This window comes from Globicephala melas, chromosome 10 (genome assembly GCF_963455315.2).
Source record: "Globicephala melas chromosome 10, mGloMel1.2, whole genome shotgun sequence".
In the NCBI taxonomy this organism is placed as follows: domain Eukaryota; kingdom Metazoa; phylum Chordata; class Mammalia; order Artiodactyla; family Delphinidae; genus Globicephala; species Globicephala melas.
In genome coordinates, this window is record NC_083323.1 from 79,164,486 (window position 1) to 79,182,188 (window position 17,703).

At 35.3% G+C, this 17,703-nt stretch overlaps 1 protein-coding gene across 4 annotated transcripts in view; it reads right to left on the reverse strand.

Annotated features, from left to right (window-relative positions):
• Window positions 1–17,703, reverse strand: part of CCDC91 (coiled-coil domain containing 91) — a 409,698-nt gene that overhangs the window by 21,869 nt on the left and 370,126 nt on the right. For 3 of the 4 annotated variants that reach the window (XM_060305802.2, XM_060305805.2, XM_060305803.1), the window contains one exon: window positions 11,605–12,605. The exons of the other annotated variant lie outside the window; for it this stretch is intronic. In XM_060305802.2, the coding sequence (XP_060161785.1) occupies window positions 12,495–12,605 (111 nt within the window). In that variant the 3' untranslated portion in view covers window positions 11,605–12,494. Of the gene's footprint in view, window positions 1–11,604; window positions 12,606–17,703 lie in introns of those variants that run through there. 4 annotated transcript variants of the gene reach the window in all.

A 17,703-nucleotide genomic window follows, 5' to 3' on the forward strand; every position in this document is an offset into this window, starting at 1 on the left:
AGCAATCTGAAGGCAAGGGGTTGTATCCTCAACATCTTTGTATCCCAGGTATGTTGTGTAGTGACTACAAACATTAGACGCTAAACCAACACTCATTGCTGAGGAAGTTGATTGATCTTCTTTGGGACAACAAGGTCTAAGTAGGTCTCAGTAAGATTCTCAAGGAAGTTAGATTTCCTCCTGAGTTTTCTTTTATCTTGTCTAGTTATATTAAGATAGATCAGGTTTATGCTGCAATAATAGAAAACTCCCAGATCTCAGCGACTTGACATGCCAAAAAAAGGTTTATTTCTCATTCAATTAAAACCATATGTGGATATGAGACCCTCCAAGCCAACTGTCCTTCCTGAAGCAACTCAGTGATGTAGGCTGTTTTGACCTTGTATCTCCACAATCTCAACACGAGGTCTCTTCCACTGTCACCCGGCAGGGGGAGAGAGCTTTGGGCTGGTGAGTCTGGCAGCAGTAACTGAATGTTTTGGCTTGGACATGATACACTTCAGTTCTGCTCATCATCCATTAGTATCATAGCGCTGCCCCATCTAACTGCCACGGTTTAGGGAAATACGATCCACCCTCTGTCCCAGAAACAGAGAAGAACTGGAGAGAATAAGACCAGAAGTCTCTACAGTTTGAATGATTTCCAAGCAAACACATAACAGAGCAATAAGTTTCTTTTAAGAGGGGAAAATAATTTTTAAAAAATAAATAAATGGATGAAGAGACTATTTAATCATAAATGAAATGAACAGATATTAGATGTTGATTATGAAGAATTCTGCAATTTGAGCACATATTAAAAATCTAACTAGAGCTAAGTTTAAAATCAATGTGAATTTATTTTAAAAGAACTTTAAAATGCCATATAGCTAAAATTTTAAAGCAATCTATCTTTGTCAACTTATAGCTGAAAAACAATTCTAAATAATAATAGAAACTGTGAGGCTAGAAGGCCCAATGGTTTTGAGGTAAATCTTCATTCTGTTACTGAATATATGCTATTCAATCATTGGGACTTTGATTAAAGCAATTTTTCCTTCCTTTGACCATATACAATTTTTTTCTTACGGAATTCTTAGAAAATATTATAATGTAATTATAATTTAAATTCATGTTAGGCCAAAGCTTTAAGTATTGTGCCAGTGTAGTTTCTGGTCATCCCAAAATCTCTATAAAAGAGTTGCCAGAATTGAGTTGATTCTCTGAGAATTCTTCAGAATAGCTTTTCTTTAGGACTTCTGCAACACTGGATCCCTGATGGATTAAAAAAATTGACCAATCCCAAACCTGACACATAAAGCTGACACAAAGAATTTAGAACTAAACTGTTAACATAATTTATGATATTTAGTTTCCTCCTAGTCACAGAAGTGTGATTAAACTTACTGGTCCAGCCATTGGAGTTGGCTAGAGATCCTTGAACAAGAAGAAAAAATTGTATGAATTTATAAGAAATGGAAGCCAAGCTTAATTTTAACCTTTGTGTGAAAGTCTGTAATAATATAATTAATCTTCTTGTAAAGATGTCATTTAGGATAGCTTGAAATACCATCTGCTATGAGAGAGCTCAAATGCAGTGTTTTCTGGATGTGCTGGACTAGGTCAAGTCTAAATTCCCCTCCAGACCTAGGATTTGATGTGTAGACAGAGCGTGCAATTTTGCAATCTGCTGAGCCAGAAGAGGATTTAATACTACATTCAGAGCTGTACTCAAATTGTCAAAAAATGTTCAATAAAATAACATTGCAAATCATACTCAGTTAAATTAGCTGGCAAAGGTAGCATGACAAAATTGAGAAATAAAGCATATGAGATGTAGTGTTATTTACATGTTTTCAGGGCTTACGCACTGGGTGGCTTGCTATTTACAAGACAGCATTTCCACCCTTCCCCTCTGCTTTAAGGTTTGATACAAGGCCAAGTCTTCCATCTGACTTCATGAGACTGTGGTCTAGTTCAGATTAGTATTTGTCACCACTCTTCACAGCAGACAGGAATGCAGCAGACTGGCCCAGGAGCAGGAGAAAGAGATTAGGGGACTAGGTCTGTTGAAGGTAAACATACCTGAGACAATCACAACAGTGAAATATGGAGGTTGCATGGAGGTCAGATGCTCAGGGCTTAACTTTAGATAACTGTTGAAGGAAAGAGCATTTTAGAATTCTCAAAATTTTTGCCACCACTGGAAAAAAAATCATTCCGTAAAGCATTATTATACGCCCTCTCTGAAGATGCTTTACAGAATTCTAAGCTTACTTTTAGAAGCTAATGGGACATCTGGCTGAAACATGACAGATCATAAATGTGTTTCAAATAAATTAAGACATGGTTTGACAGAAGAGAAAAACCATCAATCTGAACAAGTGAATCAATATAACAAAAGTATTCTTAAAAGCTAAAAAGTGACATTCTATCAATATGAAAAATATTAACAAAAATGATAATGAAAAATTTTAAAGTAAAGATAATGTAAACAGCAACTTTATTCTTTATGAATACAGAACATAAACTCTGAGCTGTGAGCCAGACATTATTTTAATGGTTTTACATGTATTAATCTAACAAGCTTATGATGTGAGTTTTATTGTCTAAAACTGAGGAAACTGAGGCACAAGGGAGGTTAAATACTAAGCTGATGGACATGAGTCTTGAACCCAGCTCCATCCTGAATAAACTGGCTCCATCCTGAATAAACTGTGATAAATTATAAAAGGGAACAATACAAATCTTCTCAGTAAAGTTTTGCAATGGAAACAATACTCTTATCGTGTATTTCCAAATTACTTAAGATGTGATGTAATTTCTGATGTTAATATCACTGGTGAGCTGTATCAATTTCAAATAATAGGTAAAATTTGAGGAAAGGAGCTAGTGATTCTTGGCTCTGTGTTGTGCTCTATGACTAAGACTTAGAATTAAATTACGTTAGTCAAGCCATTTCTATTTTCTTCTCTGAAAATGTAAGGTTATAATGCTCATCACACCATCAAGTTATTATTGATTTGGACTGATGATTTCCCTTAAGAATTGATTAGAGCTTGGGAGAAGATTAGTCTTTTGGAAGAACCTTCATTGTTAGGTTATATTAGCCAGTAGTGTAGTAGTTGATGTCTTGACTTTATATTCCAGCCAGGCGTTCTTGTCATTTAGCTAGTGTAACTCCAAGTTAAATCACAGTATTAAGCAGTATTGATTTGTCTGAGCTGTGGAATGTAAATCTTTTCCCACCAGGTAAACAATGGCAATTAAATGGAATTTGGCTTAGAAGGGAAATGATTTTCCCACAACTTTGCCCCATCAGCAGAAACCCTAACACTCCAATAAGCTACAGGGTTTAGTGCAGGTTTGGCGATGCACCACTCAGCATAACCTGGTTGCCAAGAAGCTGAGCCTGGAGTTTGTAAATTCTTTAAGATCATCAGCATGCTTTGGTGGGGGATACATCACAAAAGTGAATCCAAACAGACTGAGTGGCTAGGTTAAATAAAATAGGTGAACGTAACTGGCGGAAGAAAATGTTTCCCCTTCTGAAAAGCACGGACTTTGGCATCAGGTAGATACCTGATGAAGCAGTGCTTGTAAAGCAGTGATCACTGGCGAGTTACTGACCCGCTCTCAGGCTTAGTTTCCTCTTCTTAAAAAGAACTGTTAAGAGCATTAACTAGTTGTTTATGTCTAGCACAATACATGACACATAGTAGGAGCTCAACACATGTTTTTTAAATGAAATGATATTTCTCAACAAATTCAATTATTGGGAAACAGTGTAAATATTTTTGAAGACTCATAACTAATTAGACATTATTTTTTATTAATTAAAAATCCATTTTGGAAGTCTGAATCCTTATTATTCAATTGTGAATAATAAATAAATTGAATTATTCTGAATTAACTGAATAATGAGGTTATTCAATTTCTGCTTAATTTTCAAAATTAAAGTTATATTAATTCTCCAGATCCCTCTCAAAAGCAAATCAAGACTAAATTTAAAGTATTTCCTCAAATTTAGGAGATGAATTTCTGATTTTTTGAAAAGTTTTGGCCAAAGATCAGAGAGATCTCTTTTCTTTGCAAGCACTCAACTACAAATGTTCCTAGCTCTGAGAGTCATACATCAGTCAGAGGGTTATCCTGACTTATTAGGTCTCTTTTACTCTTTAGTCATGATAACATTAACTCTCAACAGCACTGTCTTCTCAGCTTTCTGCTGGCAAATACCTTTCCTTAGAGAGTTTCACACGCATTTGTACTCATGACTTCCTTACTCTCCACACTAATCTTAAGAAGGGTGGAAGAGAACAAATATGACTGTTTTAAAGGTCAGGGGTAATAAACCTGGTCACGGCTTTTTCCCTGGCAAGGATATTCCTAGATTCAAAATCTACAATATGGTAGCCACTAGTCACATGTGGCTATATAAATTTAAATTAATTACAATTAAATAAAATTTTAAAATTAGTTTCCTCAGTCACACTAGCCACATTTCAAGAGTTCAACAGCCCCACATAGTTAGTGGTTATCATATTACACAATGCATATATAGAAAGTTCCCCTAATCTCTATCCAGAAGCATTGCTAAATGATTGACAGTAAGGGTATCCAATTACAATTTTTCCTTCTCATTGAGCAAACTAAAGATACAGCCTTCCTCTTATTTTTTCATTCTTTAAGAGAAAGAAGTATGCAAAAATACTTATAGCACAAAATTTAAGAGTGAAGATCACCTCATTGCCCAAAACTCCTCGTTTTGACATAAATTATTTCATGGAGTTGCTCCAACCTTGTGGTCTTATATGGTCCCATGTTCTCTATTTCAGAGGAAAGAATCATGGCTACCTGATAGTGATCTCAGCTTGTTGAAGCAAGCTTGACTGCCCCAGGGGTACCTGATACATTCCACCTCTCAAGCATTTCTGTTAGTCAATTGAATATATCATAATTAGAACAGCTATTCATAAAAGGACAGGGTGCTCCTGTTTGGGAATTCTTGGATTTTGCTATCTCCCCATTTCTTCCAACCCCACCCCCATCTTACTGAAGTTTCCTACCTGATTTGTCAGTGTCCACTATAATGGTAGGGTTGGTGGTGCCACATGGCAGGAAGAGGAGAGAACAAAGTTTTCATGAGGGCTGAGAAGCCTCTCTCTTCCCTAGAAGAAGGCTAATGAAGGTGAGAAAATATTGGTCCTTCACACCCCAAGCCAGGGCTAGCTGAGTCAGAAAATGCCCAGAATGGACTGAAGCTACATATTCTTTTGTAGTATACACGATTCTGGATGAAAATTTTACTTCCACTTTTCCCACCTCTGTGAATAAAATTCCTAACCAATCTTGAAGTGACTATCTAAGAAATTGTGGATATTTATAATGTTGAATTCTGTAAACCTTCAAGGAGGAAATACTCTGGTAGATAAAAGTAACAGTAGAGAAGCAGGCAGGTCAAAGCTTAAGCCATACAGAAGAAAAGGACGTGAAAAGGAACCAGCTGGATCCCAAAAGAGTATATACATACCCATTGCACACTTGCAGGTCTCTTAACTATTGATTTACCAACTTTCTCCTTTTCCTCAGCTCAGTCATACTTTTACCAGTTGCACTTGATCCTGTTAGCAACCCTGCCCCAATGACTGAAACCACCACCAATGACTTGAATCTATTCCTACTATACTGTATATGTTCCTAGCATCCAAAGTGAAATTATGAATGCATTTTCCCATAGAGACATTAGTTGGTTCAATAAATTTAGGTTTTAGGAAATCATTAGCTGTAATGTGGAGAACTGATTTTTTGGGGAACAAGAATGGAAACAAGGGCTCACTGAGCAGACTATTTCAAGTCTAGGCAAGAGATGACACAGGCTTTGGTCAGGGAGGTAGTCATGAGAATGAATGGAAAAAAGTAGATGGATTCAAGATAAGTCTTGGAGTAAAGCTGACAGAACTGAATTTGAAGTAGGGAGTGAGAGAGAGATAAAAGAGAGAAATGGAGAAGGATGATATATTCATTGAGATGGAAAATATTAGAAAAGACACAGAAAGAGCTCTCGTTGGCAGAGGTGAGGTGGCGATGAAGAGCGCTGCTTTTGACATGTTAGGTACCACATCTAAGTGGAAATATAGGGTAGGCAGCTGAATATAGGACTTTGGACTTAAAGTCAGTGGTCTTCAGCATACAGAGAGTATGTAAAGCTGTGGAATCAGAAGAGATCACATAGAAAGAGAGAATAAAAAAATGAGGGCACCAGCACCATTACATTTAAGGTTGAGGTCTACATAACACTGCATTATAGGCTATGTAGAATTTTCAGGCTTCCCAGGTAGATTACTTAACATCTATAATAGAGAATATGCATTTCAAATTGTAAGGAATAGAGATAAAACACATTCCTGAGTACAAGAATTCTTCATGTGGGGAACTGCCAGCATGACCAAGGGTTTATATTAGGTAGAATCACTGTGACACTTTGAAAGAATTTAATTCATATAAAAGAGAATATGTCTCACTCATCAATAACTGTAGCTGCTTATCTGGACTACTTGGAACCTACAGACTGGTTCCAAGCCTAAAAGGACCTGATTTGATATTTCTACCTAGTTTATCTCATTTTATGTAACTGCTGCCAACATGTCAGTTTTGATTTGATACAAAGTATAAAAGTCTATTCCCTGCATTATGAGAGAAAGAAAAAAATTATAAGAAAAATAAAGTGTGTTAGACAATTACTAAAATTTTACTACTTGAAACACTGCTAAACATTTTTATAAATCTATAAACATTTACAATTTTAGCAGTTATGGAAAGCAGGCAAAGAGAAAGATTTAAAAAATTACAGGAAAAGTATGTTTCTTTATAAAGGTAGTGCTTTCCACAGTGTCTGGTGGTTCTAACATTTTTAGAAAAGAATACCTACACAAAAGAGCAAGCTCTCAAAATTCATTACATATACATCTTGCCACAAAACATTTTCTATAATCTGCTTCAGTATCTGAGCTGTGTTGAAGTCAGTGATTTGTACATTCTGTGGCTTCAGTTATTTCTTTTAAAATCAGCTTCCAGACTTCTGAGAACTGAATCTTTGCCAGGACTGAGTCAAGTTTTCCTACCTTTTGAATGAGTTTGTTTCTTCATCTCTGTGTATTTCTCAAAAGTACAAGACCAGTTTGCATAACAATTGGGAGTCAGAATTGGATTTTAAAAGGCCATCAGTATCCTTCTGCGTCCATTATCACCAGGACTCTCACACCACATTGCTCTGAATATTCCCTGGTCTGACCCAATCCCAAAACCTCCCCTCTCCTCACCCGCAGCTCCTACTGGGCCCTCTGGATCTCCTATTCTTGATTCCAAAACCCTATGCATACAATCTCATCTCCAAACTTTCTTCCTCCCTCCTATTGTAGCTGAAACCTGATGGACAAGTGAGTCTAATATTTACCCTACAGCGCACTCACCAGGAGGTCAGGTATCTCTTGGTACCATAAGAAATTGTTTCGTATATATATATAATTTGCCATATATCCTTCCCTACTTACACTCTTAGAGGATATTGTAAATTTGGGTAGCATACCAATTTAGTAGCATTCTAGTAGCTATGATTTAGTCATCCTTGTAGCATTTGGAAATGCAGACTCATTTTAAAGTGCTCAGAAGGCTGGTTACTGTTTTATGACAGTTTTTTAACTTTCTTATAGAACCTCATTTAGAAACACAGCAATTTTAGCTAATCCTTTAAATTAGTAGTCACTCTATTAGCTCAGGGTTAGTTGATTTATTACATTACAAGTGGAATGATTGATTGATTCAACTATTTATGGACTCACTATTATACACTAAATCCACACACAGGCTAGGTACTCGGAAATGCTTTCGGAATATAATAAACAAGACAGATGTGGGCTCTTCCTTCAGGAGGAGATATATATAAGCAAATAAGAACACAGATTATTAATTATAAATGGCAATTAACAAAACTATTATTTAACTCCACACGTACTGCATAGGAAAAGTCTAGTGTGCAGTGCCCAGGGTGGGAGGAAGTAGAATTTAAAGGGGATCAGCTTGTTGAGAATGGATGGTTCTGGGAAAAGAAAACAGAAAACCAGGTGAGAGCAAAGAAAATTTTACCAGCTCTTTTCCTTCTATTTATATAAACCAATGACTGATGCCCAAGGAGCCCCTGCATTATGGCAGATTCGGTGTATGGAACTGTGCTTATTTTTCAATGAAATAAAGGGAACATTTTTAGTTTTGTCTGGCTTAAAAAAATTCTGGCAGTCACATCTGGGAGTTTTCATATATTGCTTCTGCCCACTTACTATGATGATGGTGGTGATGCCCACGAGTAAGTGGCCTGTGGATTCAGAACACGTTGGCTTTTTATTTTTTTTAATTGATGAAGATTTATTGAAAAGCAACATAGTTTGGAACCTTCCAGAAAAGGCATCTTCATAAAAAGCAAATAATCCCTGAATATCTTCATATAGAGCTGGGAGGGTGGTGGTATTCTTTGACAGTTTGTTGCTGTAGCTGTTACCATTGTTCTTAAATGATTATGTTTCTTAGTGTACACTGGTTTTCAGTGTCTAAGATAGATACTGTACCATCTCCAAGGTAAATCTCTCCCAACAGTCTAAAATTTGTTTCTGTTTTATAATTTTGAGAATGCCAACACATAACTTCCAAAATCAAACAATATTTTTTCATCAAAGGCACAACTGAATTTTATCAGTTAATTGGTATTTAATTTCATCAGAGATAAATTTTTGACAACAGTTATATTTTCAGTGAGATCACTTGAATCCAATTCCCAACCTAAGAACTATTAATTTATTTTGGCTTTCTGCTTCCTGTTGGTAGTCTTCAGAGACACAGTAGAGTTGTTTACTGGTATGTAAACAGCAGACTAGGGGATAAGTGCTTGGATTCAATAACTCTCGTTTTTTTCTCTTGGAGTTTCATACATGTTTTCCAGGTTTTTACATAGGTTTTTTTTTTTTTTTCTTATTCAGGATTTATTATGCAAAGACTATTTTTTTAAATTCAGCGAATGAATAATTCTTTTGTTTTTTTATCATTCTTTAAGGCATATATAGCATTTCCTGATTCCAGTCAGTTTAACTATCAGAATAAAAATACCTGACTCAATGCAGAATAATATCAAGCATAGGGACGTTGTTCTGGTTTTGATTTCAAAGCAATCACTGAGTAAGGCTCCACTGAACTGCAACATGAATCAGCATTTAGTGAGGCTGGGTTTAAACCTCTACTCCAGATTCTGAATGACAGAGAACTTCTAAATCGGGCACTGTTTGTTCATAGTTTTAGGTCTCTGTGATTTACTTGGCTTTATTAGACAATAGGGGCCTTGGTTCAGTTATATTTTTAACATTCCTTAAAAATAAAGCAAAGAGTATTCCCATTTTGGATGAGGATTAGTATGGTGGAGGAAATGAAGAATTTACAAGCGCTGGGTATCCAGGGATTATGCACTGGGCTCTGTGCTGGATTGCCTCGGTTAATACGTTTTTGGTTGCATGTAATAGAAACCGGCTCTGGCTGGCTTAAGGGAAAAAAGTATTCTTCCAACTGGCATATTGGAAGAATATTTGGGTAGCTCAAAGAATCCAAGAGTCAGGGAAGGCAGTGATCAGGGGACTTCTGACCTCAGAAGCAGAGTTCATGTCTGGCCCCCTAGGGTAAAACAGTTGAAGTATCTCAGCACATGACTCTTCACAGGAGGCCAATGTGGTCTTCACCTGTGGATTAGCCCGTCAACGTTAGAGGGGCAGAATAATATTGTTTGGCCAGTTGTTTGTGGGCAACTGCACCTGTATTTTGTAGGCAGTTCCCAGAGAAAGGGGGCTTGTTGTGAACTGGTGGCCACGCCAGTGAGGTCTACTCTATGGGGCATTTTACAAGGTTAATTTTCACAAAAAAGCCTATAAAAATCACTATTTTCACCTCACAAACGAGAAAGCAGAGACTCAAATTGGCTAGGCAACTTGTCCAATGTTCTACAGTTAGAATGTGGCAGGGCTAGAATTCCAATTAGGCTTATAAGAGGGGGCTAGCCTCCTTCTTTAAAGATTAAAATAATCTGATGACTACATGGGATAAAAATTTCCAGATAATTTCTTATGGAGAGACTATTGGGTATCTCCAGGGTACTAGAAGGAGTAAAACTGTTGAAAGCTCTGGGGTTGAAGCCCAACTCTACCTGGTCATCAAGGGCAATTAAACATCAAATATTCACTAACATCGAATCTCCTTCACAAGGTTATTTTAACTTCACAGGGGTGTTGAGCTAACATGTGAAAATAGTTGGCTCAAAGCAGATACTCATTTTTTTTTTTGAGGAAATAACTATTCTAATAATGAACTCTCAAGCATGTTACTAAAATTAGTCACAGTTTGACAGTGGCTTTGTCATTCTAAAAACAGAATTCCTCTCTTACCCTTAGTCTTTCAGAATGGTGCCTTATTCACCTAAACATAAAGGTAGAAAATGCTATATAAAGAGAGTTAAGGAAACCATACAATAGGAGGGGAAAGTTTTAGATACAAAACATTTGACTACTTTGACACTTTGGGCTCACATTTCAGGGAAAAACTCTTATCTTTGGGCACAGCACAATGCTTAATCATCTAATTCTCTTAGTGAATGCTACCTGAGATGGTTTATGTCCTTGCGATAACCAGGACAAAAACAGAACACAGTTCTAAATGTGGAAATCTATAATTTGAACATCACCAAAATAGATTATTAGCTAATTCAGTTTGGAAGGATTAATGTATCAAATAGTTTTATGTTCAGATGATTATTCTCAGTTATCTTTAAGGATAACTCCACGGGAAAAAAGTATTTTAGCAATATAAGAATTTATTATTGTGCATGGTGGGTGTTCCTCAAATATTCACAGACTGATCAGTGTCAATCTGTTCCAAATTACTTCAGACCACAATTACTCTATGTCAATAGCATAGACTAATGTAACCCCAAATGGAAGAAGAAAAAATCATTCTGTGCTGGAAGGGGTAGAAAGAGAGGTGTAGATTATTATATACTCTTGATATTTCTACAGCTTTCTGGATCTTAGTTTCAGTGACCTGTTATGCTTCATTTTCATCTAAGTCATATCTGAGTAACTTGTAAAATATCCTATCATTTAAAGTTTGATGACAAAGAGTCAACTGATTTTAAATGTGACCATAACATTATGTTATTGGCTTGTTCCTGAATTAAAAGCCCTTTTCCCCCTTTTAAACTATGCTGCATTTCAAGTCAGTGGCCTGCTTGCTTTAATTTCTTATTTAAATTTGTAAGAGAAACCTAAGTAGTCATTAACATTTAAAGATTCTTGATAAATATTATTATAATATTTAGGGGAAGGTATAAATTAAAAACATCATCCATGGGTGAGGAAGTTTGAGTAAGAAAAAACTTTTTTTAATAATTAATTTTTTAAAAAGTATTAAAAAATAATAATAACCAAATAAGATTTGAAGCTCTTTTTTATTACACTGAGAAATTCCCAGAAAAGTACAAAGCCTATGAAAGTAGGAGCATTTCAGAAAACAAGACAGAATATTTGCATTCTTTTGTAATGATATTTTAGTTTTGAGGTTTGAAAAAAAAAGAAAACAACTCATGATTTCACATTGAAGCACATTGCTCATGAATTAAGTACCTCCTGAAGTACTGGGAAAGTATTTCACATCTCTTATATTTGAACCCGAATCCCTATAAATGGCTAAGTTATATTCTCTTTCTAGAGATTAAGTTCATGGTATGATTCATAAGAAAAATGATTTTATTGATTCATAGTGACTTTGAAGAAAAGAAATAAGAAATAAGCACATTACACACATATATTCCTTTAAATGGTACATCAGATCAAAGTTGAATTAATTTAATAATCTTTAGTGTTGTTAATTGTTACCAATGAAAATACACAGATCCCACTACAGAAAAGAGGTTTGGTAATATCAGAATGATTCTCTGTCATATCAGTGTTTTACATCTAAGTTACATAGATAAATAGGTGATGTTGAAAACCATGCTGTTTCTAGCCTCAAAATCAAATAAATGTATGATGACATCCTAGAATCTTATCAAGTCATTGTGAAACAAAAAGTAAAAAATATTTAGTATTTTTGCCAAATACAATGTTAACAGGGCACCAGAGGCTATAAAGTTTACTTAGTTAACTTTTGGTAATCTGGTAATTTTCAATGGTTTTGGGGTCACATCATACTTTTTGTTGCTGTTACTACTACTGCTAATAAAATAATAGTAAATGTAAAGGAGAAAACAAAAGAAAATAAATTAGATCTCTTGTAGTTCTTCTAAATACTGTTTTGGTTTATCCTTGAAGTGGAAATCAATTTTCCAAGGTTTGGAAAGAAAACAAAAGCATCTTTATAATTCACAGCATGTATTTTAGAGGTCTAATGATTTATCCATTGCCAGTGTGGGTTAGGTTGTCACGTTCTCTTTATTCAATGTCAACTGGTTCCGTAGCCATTAAAGCACTTAACTGTTTCTGAGCACAAGAGAGGAACAGTTCCAAACTGGACAGGCTTCTTTGGCGGATGACTTGATCAAGCTGTTGATTTTTTTTAAAGAGAGAGAGAGAAAGAGAAAAAGAATATACTTAGTTGAGGGCTAAAGAATATTACAGAAGCCCACTAGAGAAACCTTTTCAGATGATGATTTAGAAAATCAAATAGTGCTTTAAACTCAGAGACAGTGCAGTCACTATTTCTGGCCTATCATCTAAGCTGAGATGATAATCATTACAATTTTATAATTGATGTTGGTATTCAGTTATTGGAGAAATACCATAAATCTGATCAGAGTGATTTCAGATAATATAAAATAGTATATAAAAATACCAGTTCTTAATGAATATACAGACTAGACATCCACAAATATCACAAAAAATATAACAGATGCAAAAAACAGAAGAAAAACATGGTATAGAAAAACAGCATAATTACTCCATGCATAGAGTTTAACTGGGACAAAAGACAGGTGAGGATATAAACAATTTCCTGAAATTAGAGAAAGTTCTTGGGAAAGGTTTATTTTAAGAAACATGTGATATTGTTGAAACAAATTTGACTTGGTTTTCCCGTTGAGTTATAGATTTTTTATTAGGATTGTTTTAGTGTATCAATAACAAATACAGTGAACAAAACCATAGAGGCTTAGTAATAAAAGTCATATAACAAAGAACTTTCTGGATGGTAAGGATTATTGGATACATCAAAAAAGGGTTTCTAACTCTTCTGCCCTAAAAAATTGCTCATTGTGTAAAAATAACCAACGACAACACATTACCTACAGGTTATAGAATGGAGGAACTCAAAAGAAAGCCAAATAAATTCCATTTCATGATACACACCTGTCATATTTATGTAAAAGTTGACTATTCCTCCTACATGCTCCCCCCAACATAAAAGAAAAAAGACAAATCCAAACAAGAATTCCCTATTAAATTACACATCCATAATCCATTGAATTCAAAATGACTGAAAAAATGAAAGATTAAAATTTTGAAGTATCCTAAGAATTAATCAAAAAACAATATATTATATTTAGCAAAATCCTCATGTAAAAAGATTGAAAACTACTAAGACTCCCTTCAATTCTAATATTTTGGGATTTTAATGTACATAAAGAAGATTCCTGTTTATCCTTTTTTCACATGGGTTTTTTTTTTTTTTTCTTCCTCTCAGATGATACCTTTAGGTGAATATATACCTTCTGCTTATAAGTCTCTATCAAATAAGACAGTTCATTACAAGATAAACCCCAGGTAAGCAGAGAGTTGTCTGTCTTGCTGACTATCGTACCCCAGCATCTAGAGGAGGGTCTGGCCACATGTTTGACATTCAATAAATATTTGCTGAGATTGACTGAATCAATAAATGCTTAACCCGAATAGAGCAAGGCAATCTACTAGGAAATGATAGATGCACTTTTAATTCTAAAAGTAAAAACATGCTTAACCTAATTTAAAAGCTATGTAGGAGACTAAAGTTGAATTTTTTAATGTTTCATTTTAATACACATAAAACAGATTGAAATCTAATTATTTGCGGTTTTATAAAATTATTTTGCACTTGGTCCAAATTCAAATAGTACAGAAGGGTATACCAACACCTTGGTCCGGTCCATTCCTAGTGGTTTCTGTCTACTTTGGGTGTTTTCAAGCATTTAAAGATAGATTTTTAAAAAATATTTGGTCAAGATCTTGTAATTGTTAACTATGGCAGGGTTCACATAATCACTTTCTTCCACTGTCATTACTGGAAATTTTTCCTATTTCATTTTCAAGAAACTGCTTGACTGCATTCCATGATTTATTTAGCCACTTTCCCATTGACAGACATGTAAGTTTATTCCAATTTTGTCTTGTTTATGAAGCAACAAGGAAATTTACAACCTGAGTGCACTCCCTTCAGAAGTTGTCCAAGGGTTTCTCTTGGACAGATTCTAATACATGGAATTTCTACATCATAAGATTTGCATATTTTATTTTATTTATTTTTTTAGATGCAAAAATAATAATGATATAATTGCAGTTGAACATATGTTAGTATGTTCACATGGGCGCTGTAGGAAGAATAGACTAGGAGAGGAGCAAGACAAAAAGCAGAGGTTCAATACACAAGGCCGTCAGTAAATATGTGAAGAATAAATGAAATTAATGAAAAAATATCTCACTAAGATAAAAAGTAAAATTTCTGACACTTCTAAGTAATTGACATAAAAATATTAGTCAATGGACTGATTAGACACATACTTCTCTCTTAGATGCCAAAGTATTTGTAATTCATTTTTACTGCCTGTGCAGTTGTTGTTTTCAGTGTTCCAGAATCCACGGAGTAATCCGCAACATTCTAGATGGGGCCAGCCTTTTGATTAGACAGACACCTAGCCAGTCACCCCTCTTCATCCATTCATGTCCAGTGCTTCTTTTAATTATTTATTTCATTTTTTTATTGAATGAAAGATTCTTTAAATTCTATAGTGCTTTATAATTTCAAAATTTCACACAGATGATTTCATATAATCCCTTTTTCAGTTCTACCCCTACACTGTCCCTCCCCCCTTCTCTCTCTCCACTGGTAACCACTATTTTGTTTTCTATATCTGTGAGTCTGCTTCTTTTTTGTTTTATTCACTAGTTTATTTTTTAGATTCCACATATAAGTGATATCATACAATATTTGTCTTTCATTGTCTGATTTATTTCATTTAGCATAATGCCCTCCACGTCCATCCATGTTGTTGCAAATGGCAAAATTTAATTCATTTTTATGGCCGAGCAATATTCCATTGTGTGTGTGTGTATATATATAGATATATATCTATATATATACACACACATACCACATCTTCTTTATCCATCACCTGTTGATGGACACTTAGGTTGCTTCCATACCTTGGCAATTGTAAATAGTGCTGCAATGAACATTGGGGTACATGTATCTTTCTGAATTAGTGTTTTTGTTTTTTTGGTTATATACCCACCTGTGGAATTGCTGGGTCATATGGTAGTTCTATTTTTAGTTTTTTGAGAAACCTCCATATTGTTTTCCACAGCGGCTGCACCGACTTGCATTCCCACCAACAGTGTAGGAGGGTTCACTTTTCTCCACATCCTTGCCAACATTTTTAAGTTCTGTTCTTTCTGATGACAGCCATTCTGACAGGTGTGAGGTGATACCTCATTGTGGTTTCAATTTGCATTTCCCTGATGATTAGCGATGTCGAGCATCTTTTCATGTGCCTGTTGGCCATCTGCATTTCCTCTTTGGAAAAATGTCTATTCAGTTCTTCTGCCCATTTTTTAATTGGGTTGTCTGTAAGGACTTGCATATTTTAAACTGTGATAGTTATTACCAAATTGCTTTCCAGAGTGAGAGTACCAGTTTATCAGTCCCATCTGTAGTGTATGGGAGGGCCAGTTTTCCCTGTTTTCTTTTTAAACAGTTGCATAGTTTTCCATTGTATATTTATAATTTTATATAATGGATTATTTTATTACTTATTTAAAAATTATTCTATTGATAGACATTTGAATTGTTCCTTATCTTTTGCTATTATAATCAATGCTGTAATGAACACCTATCAACACAGACCTCTGTATACCTATGCTAGCATATCTTATAGAAACTGCTTGAGCCAAAAAATATGTCATCTGCAATGCTACTTCTGTCATAAATCAGGTTTCCACATATGCATGAATCTGTCTTCAGGCTCCCTACTCTAACTCCATAGACAATTCACCTATCCCTATGCAAATGCAAATATAATGCTGTCTTAATTATTACAACTGTATAATAAATGTTAATATATCACACATTACCTACCATATTACCAACCATACCATCAAATATTTCAGAAAAATATAAATTAATAAACACTTGTAATAAAATTGAATTTAAAAAGGAAACAATCAGACTACAGATAGTTCAATACCCTTTTTCTCATAAAATGCAAAAACCAAGCAAAATTTAAAAGTATATTATTTTGAGTTACATCAATAGGCAATATAACTTTTCTTTTTAAGGCCAAGGATATTATGCAATCAAAACTGAGGATAGGGCTTCCCTGGTGGTGCAGTGGTTAAGAATTCGCCTGCCAGTGCAGGGGACATGGGTTCAAGCCCTGGTCCAGGAGGATCCCACATGCCGCGGAGCAAGTAGGCCCGTGCACCACAACTACTGAGCCTGTGCTCTAGAGCCCGGGAGCCACAACTACTAAAGCTCGCGTGCCTAGAGTCCTTGCTCTGCAACAAGAGAAGCCATGGCAACCATGAGAAGCCATGAGAAGCCCGCACAACCGCAATGTAAAGTATCGCCCCCCCGCCCCGCTCCCTCCAAGGGGCGAAGAAACAAAGTCCCAATGCAGCCAAAAATAAATAATAAATTAATAAATAAATTTATTAAAAAACACACAACAGGATAGTTGTATTTGGAAGATGGAATCAGGATGAAATATGTTGATTCATTTTGGAGGTGGCTTCATGGGGGGTTGTTTTACTATCATGGTTCATAACATGCACATATATATATATATATACACTCACACATACATTAGATATAATAATTCAAAGTCTTTTAGAAGCCACACCCCAAACAATCAGGAATTCAATTAAAAACAAAATTGATTTAATATCTTAGAATTTATGAATGTTAGATAGAGGAGAAACTTCTCCTTTTGATAGCGTATAGCACAAACTCATAATTGCACAAACTAGCAGTCAACCTGCGACTGTTGTTAAGTAACAATCCTCCGGGTTATGCATCAGAATGAATATCCTGTAATTTCTTAAAAAGCAAGGATATGTACAAGGACAAAAAAGTTTGAGAGATTTCAATTTAAACATACTAAGCACTCCCCTTGTCTTGTTTGTGTTAAAGGTCACCCTGGAACTAGAAACCGTAAGATGATGGATGTACTGACTTTGGGTTTAGGTAGCTAAACTTCACATCTTTCCCCATGCCTCCCCAGAACTGTCTGAAGGCAAGAATCCACTAAATAAACAGGAGTTCAACACTTTAAGGGGCAAGAAGGTGACTGATACTCTGTGAGGAAGAAGATAAACTGGGCCATTTCAGATCTAAGATTCCAATTTGGTGGGTGCTTTCTGGGCATGGTATGTAAGATCACGTCTATGAGGGGGACAC